Source organism: Pavona decussata, unplaced genomic scaffold, assembly GCF_977016875.1.
Source record: "Pavona decussata unplaced genomic scaffold, jaPavDecu1.1 SCAFFOLD_164, whole genome shotgun sequence".
NCBI lineage: Eukaryota > Metazoa > Cnidaria > Anthozoa > Scleractinia > Agariciidae > Pavona > Pavona decussata.
Window position 1 is genome coordinate 733,325 of NW_028145575.1, and position 17,829 is coordinate 751,153.

Sequence of the window (17,829 nt, forward strand, 5' to 3'; positions counted from 1 at the left end):
TAGCACAATTTAAAATAAAATAAAATAAAATAATAATAATAATAATAATAATAATAATAATAACAATAATAATAATAATAATTATTCCCCCATCTTACAACTAATACAAGGGGTTTACATATAGTTAGACTTAACTTAAAAAGATACAATTCAATCATAAACAAAGGTGCCTTGTGGCCCGCACCATAAAAGAGTTTACGTGTCTTTGGGTTCTAGACCTTGGTATTCCTACTGTGCCTGGTACCAAGCTTAAGTTATAGCTATAGCCAGTATTTGGCTTTGTAACGAAAATTTGATTTGCATGGTTTTTATTGTACATTATAAAAGGTTTAGGTCACGCTTTGCATCAAATATGGCAACTGACAAAATCTGCATATAACCAACACTAATGTAAATAGAAGACCATAATAATAATAATAATAATAATAATAATAATAATAATAATAATAATAATAATAATAATAATAATAAATAATTATTAATTATTAATTATTTTTATATTGATATAGCATTGCATTGAAACAAAGTTCTTTTGTTCCGGGCAAAGACTGGAAATCAAACTGCTGACATCTCCATTTTAAACTATAATTTGAGTCTGATGGGCAAATCCTTTGAAGAGATCAGATCAGACATTACTAACCTTGTTGTTTGAGTTCAGCAAAGTACTGTCTTGACTTGTACATTCTGTATGCCTTCTGGATCTTCCTGGCATAGCCATCAAACTTTCTGTCCCTCAGTTCCTCAAGCAAGAAGAGCTTTAATTCAAGAAAGAAGCCAAGTTTAGATCAAACAAGATGTTAAACAAAAATCTATTTGAAAATTCTCAGAGGGTTTTATTTATAATGAAGTACCCAACCAAAAAGGGGGAAAAGCTGATAAAGTTCTCAAAGCCATTTTCATGTCAAGAGAAATTCAAGACAAAATAGGTTGCTCAAATGGATGTCACAGCTTCAGTACATGCTTAAGACTAATGTAACCACTGATTTCCCTTAATGCAAGCACACGCGTGTACAGTATATTCTGTGGTTATGTTGTGTTGTGTATCATTTGCTTAATCCCTTACAGATTCTGGTGCTTTGATGAACACTTTGGTTTTTCCCATCTGCCACTGATCTGGCTCCATATTGACAGCTTTCATAAGATGTTCAACTCCTCTTCGTACATCTCCATTCCATCTTGGCCAAGTTTCTTTTGTAAGAATGGCATACCTAGAAACAGAATCAATAAATTTTCACGGTTAACTACAAAATGAACTGAAGTTGGACATCCCATAAAAGAATAATCTTTGAAGTCTGCATGTGGTGGCGATGTCTGTTCAAGGAAGAAAATGGGGGACAGAGAACAGCCAATTCGAATACACAGTAAAAAGGAATCTAAATATTGGAACACGACCTTTCAAAATTTAAGTGAAGACAGGCATAAAATCACAAGAATACTGACAGTATCCTGAGTGACAGCATTTGAAGAGCTCAGTGCATGACCAACCTATAGTACCTTTTAAATCACTTTTTGCTGTTTTACCTCAGATTCAGCAGATGTTTTGCATGTGGTCTTAAATTCCACCAGGAAACATTGCTTAACGCTTTTTTTTGTGATAAAAACAGACTTATCTCCCCTATATACATTCATAGGTTTTTATTGCAAAGGAAGCGTAAAGTGATGAAAACATTGGTGCAACGTTTCCTGAAGTAATTCAAGGCCACATGCCAAAAAATCTGGTGAATCTGAGCTAAAACAAAACATAAAGCAATTTAAAAAATGTACTATACATGTAGGTCAATTATGCAAAGAGCCCTTCACTCGATACTTTCTTGTAAACCTACCTCTCAAGGAATTTCTGAAAGGGTCGTCTGTATGCAAAGCCTGCTCTTCTAACCCGAATGTTTTCTTTGAGTCCAAGGTACTCCACCTGATGCTTCACTCTGTCTCCCTCCCAATCATGTGCCTTCTTGCTTTCATTTGGTTTGATGCAACGGATGTAATGAGGGGTGCACTTCATAAGCTTGTCTACCAGTAGGTTGGCTTGAGTCTAAATGTGACAAAGGAGACAATCACTTACATGAGAGATAGTATTGTCAAAGGCCAGAAAAATCCCAAGTTCTAAATCAGCACTCAAAACTTGTTCAGATATAACAGGGTAAATTACTGAATACCCCCAGAGAAAGGGCCTCAGCTGAAGAAACCAAGATAAAAATATTTTCAAATGGGGTATGTGATTTCCAAGTTGCTTAAGGTTACCCTACACCTTCAGGTGTCTTCAGAGTTGTCTCGCATCCAAGCGATGTAGTGCGTCGGGTTTAAACTGTAGATACATGAACCCTCATATCAAATTAAAGCTTATAGAGCTGGCTATCAAACTAAACCAAGAATTTTGAAATCAAATGAATTGCCGAATTTTTAGCGCTGTTTTCTCGAATCAATTTTTTCACTTGGAGGAGCCACTTCAAAGAGCTAAAACTCAAAAGGAATTTGTTCGTTTGTCTTCAAATTTGGACAGTAGCTAGTTTAACATATAAACAACAAAAATGTGTCTGCAAATTTTTTCTTTCGAAATATTTTTTCTCCGAGAGCGATTTTTGTACGATCACTCCACATTTTTTTCATTCTTTTTTGAAAATGCTCTATAACTTTTCATTGCGATTGAATATGGCAAAACGTAGACACGTATTTTTAGCGCTTTGGGTCTGGAAACTGAGGAGCAAATTAAATTAGCCAAAAACAAAAGTCGCTTTGACTTGTAGCTTTAAAAAGGTGATTCGGACGCTCGCATTTAGAAGTCGTAAAAAATTGGACAATTCATTTTATTTCAAAATTCTTGGTATAGTTTGATAGCCAGCTCTATAAGCTTTTAATTTTATATAGGGATTTAGGTATCTACAGTTTAAACTGGACGTGCTACATTGCTTAAACGCGAGACACCTCTGAAGGTATAGGGTAACCTTAATGAGTGTCATTGTGAAAGTCAGGCAAGGCCTGGCACACATTCTTTCTACAGAAAATGAGTTGTTAATTAACTAAAAAAATGTTTCATTCAGATGCAAACAAAACTAATTTCCAAACAAAAAACATTGGCTCACTTTGAAAAAGAGGCTAAACTGAATTAGAAAATGGACTATTACAAAACAAAATGTCAGGGTCATACTGACATTGTTACATTGAAACTACACAACTTCTCAATGTATCTAGAGAAGCAAAAATGAAACAAGATGTGACACAAACAACTGATACAATTATTTTTTTAATTCTCCACTTCATTTAGAAATTACTGGGAAGCTGTGACAAGCACACCGGTCATGAAAGTTGTTCCTACCGACTAACAGTCCATATTGAAAGCAATGTTGTATTAGAATGTAAAATAATGTTTACTTAACAATGTACCTTGATTTTGTTGCTTGCTGTTGTGGGTCTACCTCTCTTTTCTGCGCTAACATCTTCAGGGAACAGATTCCTTATGAATGGGCTGCAAATAAAATGAAAGACAAGGTTTTACATGTTATAACAGACAGTCAAACCCACAGATAACTGCTCCCTTACAACTGTACCATCCATCCCTCAGTCTGACATTGATCGACAATGAAACTTACTTTTCACTTGTTTGCATGAGCTCAATAAGATCTTTGAAGAGGACATCACGATTTCTTTCACAAAATCCTTCAACATCGTAAGTCACCTGAAGGAAATTCAAAGAAGCGGTATGAGTGACTATGTTTTGCTTCAAATTTGTTTTTGGTTTTTAATTAAAGATTTTCAAACCAGTGTGACTTTTATTTCCCTTTGTCTATGATTGTGGTAATGAATACTGCACAAAGGAAAATAAAAATTAAACTGGTTTGAAAAATTTTAACCCCCTAAAAAAAAAAAAATTAAAAAAAAAAAAAATAAACCACAACAAATGTTCCGATAGTGTTGTGATAGTTGAAATACCACAGACTGCGATATTAGTTTTACCATTGCGATAATGTTGTAACATTATTTTGCCTTCACTCAATGTCATAATCGTGCATGTTATACAGAGGGACTACTTGTTGCCTCTTTAAATGCAGGTAAGGCCCTGGAACAAACTGATATCAAACAAACATAGAAGCAAAGTTATATTTAACTTTTAATCCTCCTAACTGCAGCAAGGCAACAAACAACACTGATGAACAGGGAACAAAGTATTTTCACTTGTCGAAAAAGGACTAGGGGTTGGAGATTGTTTGAGGACTGTTGAAACTATTAATACATGTAGTTGAGAAAACTGTTGCAATAGTTATTGATAGTTGAAATTGTGATCAAAGCAAATTGCTAATATTGGAACTCTCACTATTGCAGTGAATTGATAGTTTGATGTATTGTAAGTTAGGGGGTGTTTACATGATACCGGCGTGACTTTCATTCCGGTAAGAGTTCACTCCAGTTCCCTCTTGTGGCTCTGTATTCATTTACATGATACCAGCACAAAATCTCGTACTGGAGTGAGTCAAACAGGTGCGAGTTCACCCCAGTAACTGTCCCAGAGCGAGATTTTCATTCCGGTATGAAGACTCATTCTGATGTCAAGTAAACGCGGTACAGCTGTTCGCTCCAGCATGAAACCACTCTCCCAGGAGTCTGGAATGGGTAGCCCATGCACAGTCTTTGATATCCAATTCAATATGGCGTCACAATCACGTCTTTCAACATGAAGTGTCTCTTCATGTCAACACGGTATGAAATCACAATGTCATACCAGTATCAAACTCACACCGGTGCGAGTTTTCATATGTAAACACCCCCTTACTCTCCTCGTGCCAATCATAAATACTCAAACAATACATAAATGTTGTAGGTTAAAATGAATCCCAGGTTAAAATGATTTCAACCTAGGTTGAAATCATTTTAACCTGGGATTCATTTTAACCTACAACATAAACACCCATGAAAATTTTGTTTGCTTACCTTGCCTGCATAGTGGTGAATGATGAAGCCACCACTAACTCCCTGAAAGTGCTGATGAGTTCCCACCGCATTGTTCAATTTCTACAAAATCAAACAGTCATGTAATTATAACACCCATTAAACAACTAATTAAAAATAATAAGAAAAATGCCAGATCATTATTTAAAGATAAAGTACTTCATTCATTTCAGGTAACATCACTCACTGGTTCTGTTCAGTGCGGAGATGAGATAGCATTATATATTACTATTAAAAAAAGTTACTATTCATCCAAGAAAACAACACAAGGCTTAAACGTTGCATAATGAAATATTCAAAAAACACCAGGCACTGAGAAAGAGCATAGTCCTCCTTGATGATCTGAATAAAGTAAGTGACTTCTTGTTTTGTTCTTGAACTAGTAATTTCCAAAATCCAAATTTACTATACCTCAAGAAGAGTGGCATCAGCTCCTTCACTAACAGCATGCATTGTGGCACAAACATCATCCAGCACACACATTATTCCCGGGGGTTTCTGTCAAAGCAACACCAACAACTATTGAGAAAACCAACATGAACTGAACCTAAAGTATGACCTTCCAATTATTACTAGTTCAGATGCTCTACCACTCAACATAACAACATTGCATCACACTTCTGTCAACAACAAAAATGTTACTTAAAACTGTTGAGTTTTGAAGTGATGAAACTTGCCAAAGAAGGAAATTTCTTACTCTTAGTAAGTGCAAGACTTGAACATCTCACCTTGCTTTCTATTACATCACACACAATTTTGTTGTTGAAATAATCAATTGGACTCCAGTTGATTCCCTCTTCTACATACTCCTCCTACAAAGAACCATAGCTTAAAGTTAGTAGTTACATTTTGAACCAGTAAACATGGCAATCCATTTATCACTCGTGTACAACAAGGGGGTGTGGTTGATCTACATGTATCATCATCATTATCATTATCATCACCATCATCATCATCATCAGTTCCTTCTATAAGTGTGGGGAATTGTCCAGGAAATTAAATTCCTCCATCGATCTCTACCTCCCCCCACCCCCCGCAACAGAGGATGCCCCAGCCCAAGATCCTGTGGCTCCCCCCCACCCCCCGCCCCTCACCCTGTGTGCCTCCATGCTTCTATTGGCTCCCTTGCACCTTTCAAAAGCTACAGAAATGTATTTTCAATGGACCTGCAGCTGCATTGTTTTCTAGGGCTGGGAGCATTGTTTTGTTGTTTGATCTTTGTTCTCTTGACCAACCATGTAAGACTTTGCAAACGATGCAGGTCAACCCCTTCCCCTTCCCCCCCCCAGGTGAGGGTGGCACATGGGATATCATGAGTTATACCATTTATTATTAAGTTTAGGAATTTCACCAGTTACCTGTTCAGCTTTCAGTGTCAGCTCAATAAAGATCTGCTGCAGCTTTTCATTCACAAAGTTGATACAAAACTGTTCAAATCCATTTTTCTAAACATTTTGGAATAAATTATGATTATAAATAACATTGGTATAAAAAAACAATGAGAATAATGTGCTCTCAACTGGTCATATACTGGCTGTTGTAGAAGGGACAACCTTTCATTCATAAATCAAGGAAAGCAGATATCTTGGACACATGTTCTACCATAAAAATGTAAATGTTTGGATGTACTTTCTGTGAATTACTTTCAAAACTTGCCACCTGATGTACCTTTCTAGCTACAACCATGTGCAGTACAAATAAATACTACAGACAGTAAATAGCAGGGTTTACACAGAAACTGAAAAAGAAAATTCCATGACTTTTAATCCAATTCCATGACCTCAAAATTACCAGCTGTTACAGCCCACTGGCTGAATGATTTGTTGCTTGACACAAAAGTTTCCTGAATTGCTTTACTTTTCCACCATCAGCTAGAAACAAGTTTGGGAAAATCTGAAATTCTGTGACCCAAACAAATTTGTCTAATTTCCATGAATTTTCCTAGCCTGGAATGCAAATTTCAAATTCCATAACTTTTCATGACTGAGTGAACCATGAAAAAGACACTTCCCTTGTCTATGAGCAGCTTCTTCACTACATACAAGCTACTTTATTATTCAAAGTAAGTTTGACAGCCACATTAAGCTAACTATGAGTATTGTACATGTACCTGGAAGATTTCAAAGCCATAAATGTCCAGCACACCAATTGTGAGTTCATCAATCTTCTTTTGCATGGCTTTGTTTACAGACTGGAAGAAAAGAAGAACAATGGAACTACATGTAATAACAAAAGTAAACAAACATTGATAAAAAGAAATACATATTTTTAAAAGCCATTAGCAGATCGAGATCGTTAACTAAGAATCCAGCTCAGAACAAAAAAAAGGTGTGGGGGACAAACAAACAAGCAAAGAAAAACTTTTATCATTAAGTGTCAGATCTTCTAAATTGCCATACTTTTGTGTAGGTCTACTAATCAAGGACACTGATGATAATAATAATAATAATAATAATAATAATAATAATAATAATAATAATAATAATAATAATAATAAATGAAAAATTCAAATCTAAGCAAGTGCATATACATGTAAGTATGGAAACAAACAAAACAAAACAAAAATGAAAAGAAAACAAGACAAAAGACAGCCAAATGATCATGTTTTGCTTGTTTGTTGTTGTGTTTGACAGAGTCTAGAGAAAAAGAGGGAGAGGGACAGAAGGAGAAATGAATGTGGACAAGTCAAGTCTACCACTTACCTGGACGAGAAAGTCAAATAATCTGGCATAGAGAGCTTTGGCTAATGCATCCCTGGTATAACAGGCCTAGAAAGAGAGAGATCAGAATGAAAAAAAACTTTTGAAAATCAAGTTAGTACATATTTGCAGTTTATGGCATGTTTCAAGTTGAGAAAAGTTGTATATTTTGTGATCATGTTGTACCTGTTCAACGTTCAGTTTCATGTTGATTGTTTCCGTTTTGCCACCCCACTTGCTGTCCATTACACGACTACAAAAATAAAAAGAGGCCAGTTGGTTCATAGAAGCATAATTTAATTATTTAAGGATGTTGATTAGATCTACCTGACATAGACTTATACAAGCCAAATGATGCCAAACACAACAGTCATTAATTTTAAAATATGTTATTCATGCCGTTCTGTTATCTCATACCTCGTCAGTTTCTCCTTCAACAACATGTCATTTACACCCATCAAGTATGCTGGATATGCTAAAACTGAAGACATAAAAAAAATTATGTTTAGTCTTTTGTAATGTTGCCAGGGGAAGCTTGACAAAAAATTAGGGGTGTCCGTGACATTCATTGACACAAGAAAGGTAAGCTGGCCAGAAGAGCGTTTAGGCTCAAAAGTAGAATTGTTATTATAACAAACTTTATTAGTACAATCATATGTACATTGTTAGAGTTTAAAGCTAGGGGATGCCAAAAAATCACCAAAATTGTGCAAGTGTTCTCAGTCTGATATATAGTGTAACTGGAAAAGAAATTTTATTGAACACGCAATTTAGTTGGATAAAGCCTGTTTCTAGAACTCTCTGGAAACATGACATTCTAAAATAATTTAATAATCTCAGAGGAACAAGAAGACATTTTGTCTGTGTTTCTATGGAATTAATAAGACCACTCGACACTCGTAAAGTTTCTTCAAATCAGATATGGAAACACAAATTAATTGTCATGTCTTGTTCTCCAAGTTATATACTTATAATCTGTTATGTTTCTAAAGTTAACTCAGAAATCCTGAAAACAATTATTTCTAATGGTTCAGTAACATGTGAAAACGTGAGCGCTTTTCATGAAACAACTTACACTAAATCACAGGTTTTAAGGTCACAAGAAGGTTTAGAATGATACAAAAGAGACAAGATTTAGGAGAAAGGAGAGAGAGGAGAGGGAAAATACGACCACGCAACCGTTTGTTTTTATATTCATTGGCAACTTTGGAGATGTGCACCATACTGTCAAGGAAGCATGACTTGAGCGATTTATTGTATGTAAAAAATTATTACGAAAGTGCGTTGAAGAACATACATTCATCATCACATGGCACTGCATAGTTGCCTTGTTCATCAAATGATATATTGCCCAAATGAAGCACCCCAGCCACTATCTGCACCACACTGGCCTGTTCTTCATCAGTTATTCCTATCACATCCATGGCTTTCTATATTGCAACAAGGAAGGAGAGAAGGCAGAATAAAAAAAACAAGTCATTCAACTCCAAGCAACCATAAAGGATCAAGTTTAAGGAGGCTCAAAAGGGTTTTTGGGCACTTGTGCGTACGTAACCCACCCACGCCATACCTATCAAAAGTTGCGCCTAGCATTACATGGGAAGTGGAAATGCAGCATAAAATCGCACAAACCAGAAATAAAAGCTGTAGGAAACATTTGTTTTTGTCACAAAATTTTGCTCGGTTACCTATTTGATTTTTAGCATGCATGCAACATTTAGCATGCCACTTCAAATACAAACGTTTGGGAGAAAGTTATCCAGTAGAATTTTCTGTAGGTGAAAATTGCCTTTTTTGAAATAACATAAGAGTCACTGGATAACTTTTTGTTATAGTGTTAGAGGATTTAAAGAATGAAGGGTGCTTTCTAACAAAGCAATAAAAACAGTAGGTTACCTACTTAGTTTTTGAGATAATTTACAAAAACTGAAATTTAGAGGTCCTTTTTGCAGAGCTGTTGCCATGGGAACTGAGATGATGCTAGAACTAGCCTAAAAGTATTGCCCAACAACTGAGTTACAAAGCTTTTTATAGTTTGTCCACATGATCATAGACAATATTTTGTATTTAAAATCTTTCATCATTCCACAAACACTACAGCAATGAAAACTTCTTACAAGCCTCCTTATTTAACACCACAACATATTCATCAACAAAGAGTAGAGTTGTTGCAAGTAGCACTCACCCTCGTTTCTTCGTACTCCTTGACATCATCAGTGCCATCCACTGAGTATGTACCACTCTGATTCAGATAGTAATAATAACTTGGCTCTGTCAGACCCAACTGACCTGTTGGTCAAGGAAATGAAACATTCACCTATGTGTTCAAACAGTCACTCCTGCCTTCAGCGAGACAACATCAATCTAAGGGTGCTTTCTCAGCTGAGGAGGAGCGATGGTCCTTGGGATAAACATGACTGGTTTGAATGGAAAAGTTGTATCATTGTATCACTGTGTGTAGATGTTAATCCCAATATTGACTTGCACATCTCCTTCACTGGTCTTTCACATATTTGTTATGATGCTAGTGGGAGGAATTTGTTAAAACATCCGACATTTCATCTTTACTGATCTCTTTCTTAATTCTCATAACTTATATGTTTGATCAACTAATGATTTTATAAGGAGAATTTTGATGCTGGACACTATTGGACTGACTGTACGTCAAGGAAATATTATGGCATTGTATGGAGGTGCTAGAAGTTAACCATGCATACCCAAGGGAGTATCATGATTTTATATTAAACCACAGCTCTGGGACATTACACTAACCTTTATCTTCATCTGTTGATCCCACAAGAAGTTGATAAAAGATATGAAAGTTCCTTTCCGATGGATTCTGACTCACAACTCTTGACTAAAGGATCAAGAAAACAAACACACAGTCCACTAAGAAACTCACATTTAAATTATGTTGTTCATTAGATTTTGGGTGGGACCTGTTAAAAATTTGGAAGTAAGGTATATGTCTAATGGAAGCACACAAACCTTCTCCAATAGAAAGTTGGAAATCTTGCCACCATCAGGCTGCCCACCCTTGGTAAACTGAATCTCCACATATTTTCCCTGACAAAAGTAATGCAGAATGTCAGTAATAACTACAAAGCTTTATTATCTCTGGAAAAATGCACATTTACCCCCAATTTTCTTTTAGGATACCAAAAGCACTTGCTAAGTTCTGCTTTCTCCGCATAGTTTTAAACCAAGCAAAACATATCCCATTATTAGTAGGCACCACCAATAGGAAGCCCTAGTATCTCGAGATGTGTAGAACATATGCACAGTAACAAAAGTAGGCACCGTCCTTAAACTGTGATTTTACAAACTCTACAATTAACATGTCACAAATTTAACAGTATGTAACAAAATACAATAAATTTAGCAATCATGTCTTAAAATGCACTGCAGACAATAATAATTTGATTGTTAGTGTACAGTCTGGTTTCCATGCAACTGCTTACTATCATGCAGTTTTGTAATCATTATGGTACAGTGTAGCATGCATTGATCCATGGTCACATGAAAACCAGCTTTACTTACAATGCACAGAACAAGAATCTAAACTTACAAATCGACTAGAGTTGTTGTTTCTGACTGTCTTGGCATTCCCGAAAGCTTCCAGAAGAGGATTAGATTCTAGAATCACATCTTTGACTTTCTAAGGAAAAAGTTGTTGAACATAAACGATTATTACTGCCAGGTATTAAAAGTCAGTTAAGATATTAGTCTGAGGGAGGTGTTGACCTAATGTTTATCATGTTGAATTCTGGATTGAATACGGTGGGTTCATTGCCTTGTTGGGATCATTGTGTTTTGCTTTTGGGCAACGTTTCTGAAGTCAGTGAGAAATGAAGAGTAAATAATCCACAGGGGGTAGCAATAAAAATTGCCAGTTGTTGTAAAAATACTTTTTTCTATGTGGACCCTTTATTACCAGCTATGAATTTGTTTATGAACTCCTTCTCATGCTTGCCCATGACGAGGTCAAAACTAACAGCATATTACTTATAAAAATTAATGTATTCTTGTAATAAATTACACATACCTGCACACTTGGGCCTCCTCCTGACACTTTAGCAAGATAATTCATGATAAACTTGGCACAAACTGTCTTCCCTGCTCCACTTTCTCCACTGTGATAATAAGAAGTCTTACTCAGTTACAAGAGAAATTTACTGGTAAAATGCTCTTTTTGAAAAAGTTCAGCTACCTAGATCAAAAGTAGTCACACATAAATAATAATTATGGAATTGATTTTTTTTTTTTTTTGGGGGGGGGGGGGGGGCACCTGAAGGATGCACACTGCTCAAGTTGATGGAGTTCACTAAACTCTACAAACTTGCACAATCCTGTAAACTTACAGTCAATCCACGTCACGTGTGACAGGTATTTTGGAAATTTACGAATAACAGTTGTTTCCCAAGTATTTAGAATCTTTTCTTCAGTTAATGCGTCTTTTTCGAAAAGATTTCCAGAGAAATGTTCAACATTCCATTCAAAGAGAAATTTGAATGTTTATTTCATTCTCGGAATACTGGTCACACATGATGTGGATTGACTGTAATGTCTTGTGGGGAAATGTTTTCTTGTACCAGATGTACAAAAACATAGTTGTAATGCAATCCAAAATACAACACAAGAAATTATTTCTAGAGGTTTACTTTAAAAAGTGCTGATTTATTTCTGCTCATTACAATGATAAAATACTTTCTTGTTCACAAGAGAAAATTTAAAGCAAACATGTACATGACTTGTATGATTCAGCACACATATCTAGGGTGGCCACCCTAAAGATGCAACCACATTCCCCCCAGGCAGCCACCTTTTTTCAAAGTGAGCTACCGCTGTATTGTACTAACAGCAAAGTTTTTCTGTTCATGCATGTTTTTGGAGACCTGGTGAATGACTTAAATGTATTGGTTACTGTTATTGCACTAAAAAAAACAAAACAAAACAAAAAAAAAACATGGATGTTATTGGTTCATGCACTTTCCTAAGCTTTCATATTCCAAAAGCTAGACACCTTTAAAATCAAATGTAGCAGGAAAACTGAACAAGATGCTTGGTGGTAACCCGCAAAGCACTTCCTAATATGAAATAGTTTTGCCTTGAAATTAAAATTGTCGCACATAACCTCTACTTTTGCACAGACACTGGTCGGAGCTTCTTGTTTTTAGCTTTTGAAAAACTGAACTTACTCAAGCAAGGCATTATTAACCCTTTTACTGCGGGCCATTTTTTCACCCACGTGCGGACCAGACTCGTCGCTATAATCTTCACTGAATCTTCATCACTTTCGCCGTCAAATTCATTGCCAAAAATGTCTTACTCATCAGCAGAATCGTTCCAAAGCCTCTCTAGAACATCGTCAGCTGTGTCCACTCATTGCTTGTAAGTTTCGAGTGAAAAAAGGATGAAATAATCACAAAATTCACCCAAAAACCACACATGGAAATCCAAGATGGCGGATGATTTGCAGTTGGCAAGAAAAAAAAATTGTTGTAGGTTTTTTGGTCATGTATCTGTCACCAAATGTATGAGTCTTAACCATACCCTGATGAGTTTATTTACATGCACACACAACTTTTTCATCGACCCTCCTCCTCCCCATTCCTGCCTCTTCTTTGTACTAAGATAATTATCATATATATTAGCGGTTTATTGCCCTCACCTTTGTAGGCAATACATATTTAACAAAAGTTTATATTCTTATTTATATTGGATATTTGGAACTTAATAAAGCAGCTATGTGATAAATTTCACATAGCCATTTTTTTCTCCATGAAGTTGTTTGTATTGCCTTTACGAACAGAGCACAGCACTTATTGCATTCCGATTAGGCTTGCCCTTCTGTGGGGGAAATTGAAGCATAAAGAAGTTTTTTACACAATAACAGTCTCTACCAAAATAGAGCGAAAGCCACTTAACATGATACCCTTGCATAAGGCCCTTCCATTGTAATGTTTATTGTATGTAAAAAAAGGGTTTTGAGACAATGTTACACGTATACCTGATAATAACACACTGATTCTCTTGATCAATTAACATGTTTCTGTACATGTTGTCAGTTAAGGCATAGATATGTGGGGGGTTCTCATATGATGCCTGAAGGTGGAAAACACATTAAAAACAAATTAGTTTGCCAGACATGTTTTGTCATCAAAGAAAGACTTGATAATCAAAATTGTTTCCTTGTAGTTCAAGTTACAGAGATGCAGACAAACTTTCAGGGAATGTTATGGCCTTTTAACAAAATTATACAAAACACAACTAAATTCTTAGTGAAAGAGGTAGTATTCTGAGTAATTTAGGTCAGAAATTGGAGAAAGGCCTAAAGTGCTGAACAGTTTTGGCATATAGACAGGTTTTCCACAATATTAAATAGACACACAAAAAATTATTGCCTGAAGGCCACGCTTTTAAAATGTGGCCAACAAAATGGCAGTCATGTGATAATGATCAAGTCAAACTTGTTCAAATTTGAGACATCTTTTTTTTGCCATTCTCAGCTGGTGGTTTTGGATGACAGTCAACTCCCTTTATTGAGGACGCCCTCAGGACAGTGAGTTAGTGTCCTTAACAGCAAAAATCCATAAAAGCAGGAATTTATTTCAGTCAAACTTCTGTAACTTATTATTGTCAGGGATTTAGCTGCTGTCCATATTATTGGAGTGTCCATAATAGTGAGGTGTCCTCAAGGTGAGTTGACTGTACATGTCATTCTGAGTTATGGCACCTTGTTCTGAGTAAAACCAGAGGTGGGTTTAGACAAATTTTATTAAAGTCATTTGTATCGTTGGTACTTACAGCTCCCTGATACATGTCAATTTCCCTCTCTGTGAAGTATGGCATCTGTTTGAATGGGTTGACAGAGATCAACACAGGACCGATGTATGTCTGTTCTACGAGTTAAGGGATTGAACTGAATATTTCAGGTTTCTAATCAGGGGTTTCATTAAGGGCCAGGTACTGGGCAAATTGACCTTCTGTGAATACAACTTTGCCTGGCTGCTTTTAACATCTCAACCAACTTTGAAATAGAAGACCATATCCAAGTTAACTATGCTGCCCAGGTACAATAACCCCTTGTCCAACAGTTTAAAATCTTAATGAAAGAGGTCTGTGACTAATACTGTAACTGGTTGAACAGTAGACATTGGGCAGTCCAATTTCTTTCTTATACCAGTTCACAGTAAGAGAAAAATTTTGTAAGCCACTTGTCCTTCAGATAACCATCATAGGAAATTTGGTTGTCTGAAACCAAAAGTCCTTGCAAAAAACGTTTTTTTGAATTTTCACTCTATGTCATCACTCTCATTTTCTTCCCCATCAACAACAAGACAAATAGTCAATTTTCATCTTTTTCTGTAGTTGTCCATAATCAGAAATGTGCTTGTCCAACAGGCAAGCCAGGTCAAAGATTTACATGTCCAAACTAAATTTCTACAGCTATACTTGTCCTTGACAAATTGGACAGGTTTTGGTACACCCCACGATTTAGACAAGTAAGCTAATTTCAACTCAACCCAATCAGTTTGCAACTGTTTCAATGGCCTTTCTGAAGAAATTGATGATCTGCTGATCTGTACTCATGAACTCATTCCCAATCAAAAGTATTTCATCTTTAATTTGTCAGAACTAGAAAATGGAATCCAAGTTACCCTGGATTTACATTGTAAAATGTCCATCGGTATTGTAAAACACTTCTATAGCCTAAACCTGAAGTTAAACAGCATTTTCAGAATGCCAGCTACCAAGAATCCTGGAAAACACTACATATTTCTGATGTAAAAGTGGCAACTTAGTTCCCAAGTCTCTTTCTTGTCATATCTTATCTCAGTGCACTTTCACTCTGTCCCAAAATATTGGATAGTACCACACCTTTTCTACTTCTCTCATTCCTTCTCCCCTTACAAACACCATTTTGTCTGTGGTTCCCATCCCCTTCTCTTCCAGTTCCCATTCTTCTGTTCCCTTTTGATAGCATAAAACAAGGACACAGTACCCACAGGTGGGCCACTACTGGGACCACTCAATTTGGCTAAAGATTTCTGACAAAATTCTGTGTAATCTTGATCACAGCATGTCTCTTACTTTTAGTGTCATCATAATCATAATCATATTACAAGAGGAATAAGCTTGATTTCAATTTCGATTTTAGGGAAATAATGCAACAATGCCAGTATCTCTAAATGAAACAAAAAAACAGTAAGTACAAAATGTACAAGTCAGTAAACATTTTACGTTCATGATGATGGTTCATACCATTCAATCCAAGTAACTTTGGTCTCTCCTGACTACTTAACTGAACAATCTAGACCACATTCCTTCAAACTTACTCACAACTCTAAACAACACAAATTTGTAATTGACTGCTCAAGCAGAAAATGATCACCCATGACTCATATCACAAAAGCAACAAACTAAATATAAATCTGATAGTACTTCAACTAAATTTTGAAAATGAAAAAAACCCAAATCAACATCTTGTTGAATTTGTTTTGGATATTGAAAAGAATTATTTATTGAGAAAATTTAAATAACTACTAACAGTTTGTAAAATAATAATCAAACTTTTGATATTGTATCTCATACTTTGAATGGCTCACAATCTGAATTAGGTTTAGGTGCTAATCAAAGTACTTCCAAAACATTGCTGGGGAATCAGATATAAGGTGGAATTATTTAATTAAACCCATGTCTTCACACAAGGTATTTCAAATACATACAAAGACGCCCTGCTGAGAAAAGCTCATATTAGTAGCCACACTTTAATTATTTCACGGAAACAATTTTAAGGGAGGATTTAGCTTATCTTTAGTAGATAAAAAATGAATTTAGCCACTTAATAAATGCACAGGAACATTTTACCGCTCGATATGAGGAGATGTGAGCTCTCTATAAAAACACAAAAGAAAGCGTCCGCTCTCAGCTGGCTTCATACAAACTTCACAAACTTAACGCTAGCAAACGACCAACATGGACACGTTCGTTTGTTGACATCTGTCCGTGATTTTCAAAAATAATTTCAGGAAGAAGTCCAACAAGGAAATTAAAAATAACCTTTTAAACTGAAACAGAAAAAAGTGTACGTAATGATTCATGAACGACGCACAAGCTGAGCTAAAGCTTACGCTTATCTAAACCGCACAACACTGACACCATTAATTACGCTCTCTAATTCTTCACAAAGAAATTTTGAGGATGTGTAAAAAAAGGATACGAAGATTAGGTCGTCCATATAACGCTTCTTAAGGTTCTCCACAATTGCCGCTTCTTGGATCTTCGGCAAAAGAACCATATCTTCCACCCCGCTTGCCTTAACATTGCCCTTGCTCTGCCAGTGGTAGTTCGAAGGCTGGAAAATAGATCGATTCCACAACGTGTCAATCTAGCAAGCAACGCGAACAAGAAAAGCATTCTAGAATCATTCACTTACCATTTTGTCGGCTGCAACTGTACACACTAAAGATTAAGAGGAATGTAGTAAGGAAGAGGAAGCCGTACTCATTCTCAGAAGCCGAGAGAGAAGTATTTAGGACGCAACCGGAACCTCCTCTAGTTCGGAAGTGATGTTTTCATTTGGCGCGCATGATCAAAATTGTTCACCATATACGGAGGAACAGGTTTCGAAATTCTAAAACCCCTTGTGATTGGACAACCTGAGTCTAACAGCCAATCAGAAGAGCGCTCTTAACCACAATGACTGAAGGGCTAAAAATAGCGTTGATAGGGTGCCATCGGGCCTGTCTGCCTCCTCTTTTTTTGCGGTGAATTTTATCGACTAAATTTTTATTAACTTTAAACGAAAGGGGTCAGTCGTATTGAATTGCAACCGAATCAGACACCAAAACAAAACAGATCCGTTGCCATTTTTTCAGGTTTGGAAAATCGCCAGGAAAAACGCAGTTTTGTAGAAATTTTCAGTTCGGAATTTTTTACTAAAATATTTATTAAAAGCGAATGGACGTGTAGAATCTTTATTGTTTGCATAGACACGACACAATTAATGCAAAAATTACAATGTTTTAAAATTCTTTGGGGATGATATCATTTGATGGCAGACAGTCAGCAGGTGTAGGCTTAGAATGTTATGATGGTCAATATATTCTTTTAAAACGTGACTAAACGTGGGTTTCCTAAGAATCGTTTCAACGCCAATATTTCTTGTCATTTATAATCTGGTAGGGTA

General features: G+C 36.1%; 1 protein-coding gene across 2 annotated transcripts in view; it reads right to left on the minus strand.

Moving 5' to 3' along the window:
- LOC146464374 (unconventional myosin-Ie-like) overlaps window positions 1-17,236 on the minus strand; it is a 36,270-nt gene extending 19,034 nt beyond the window's left edge. For both annotated transcript variants that reach the window (XM_085129927.1, XM_085129925.1), the window contains exons 1-23: window positions 17,077-17,236; window positions 16,861-16,995; window positions 14,445-14,534; window positions 13,648-13,742; window positions 11,683-11,770; window positions 11,206-11,295; window positions 10,626-10,703; window positions 10,410-10,494; window positions 9,823-9,926; window positions 8,935-9,067; window positions 8,055-8,118; window positions 7,824-7,890; window positions 7,641-7,706; window positions 7,049-7,129; window positions 6,297-6,383; window positions 5,667-5,750; window positions 5,350-5,436; window positions 4,921-5,001; window positions 3,585-3,670; window positions 3,379-3,460; window positions 1,824-2,029; window positions 1,064-1,208; window positions 641-755 (exon numbers count right to left, since the gene is read on the minus strand). In XM_085129927.1, coding sequence (XP_084986053.1) covers window positions 641-755; window positions 1,064-1,208; window positions 1,824-2,029; window positions 3,379-3,460; window positions 3,585-3,670; window positions 4,921-5,001; window positions 5,350-5,436; window positions 5,667-5,750; window positions 6,297-6,383; window positions 7,049-7,129; window positions 7,641-7,706; window positions 7,824-7,890; window positions 8,055-8,118; window positions 8,935-9,067; window positions 9,823-9,926; window positions 10,410-10,494; window positions 10,626-10,703; window positions 11,206-11,295; window positions 11,683-11,770; window positions 13,648-13,742; window positions 14,445-14,534; window positions 16,861-16,995; window positions 17,077-17,079 — 2,152 coding nt within the window. In that variant the 5' untranslated portion in view covers window positions 17,080-17,236. The remainder of the gene's footprint in view (window positions 1-640; window positions 756-1,063; window positions 1,209-1,823; window positions 2,030-3,378; window positions 3,461-3,584; window positions 3,671-4,920; window positions 5,002-5,349; window positions 5,437-5,666; window positions 5,751-6,296; window positions 6,384-7,048; window positions 7,130-7,640; window positions 7,707-7,823; window positions 7,891-8,054; window positions 8,119-8,934; window positions 9,068-9,822; window positions 9,927-10,409; window positions 10,495-10,625; window positions 10,704-11,205; window positions 11,296-11,682; window positions 11,771-13,647; window positions 13,743-14,444; window positions 14,535-16,860; window positions 16,996-17,076) is intronic.
- Between the last annotated feature and the right edge of the window lie 593 nt (window positions 17,237-17,829).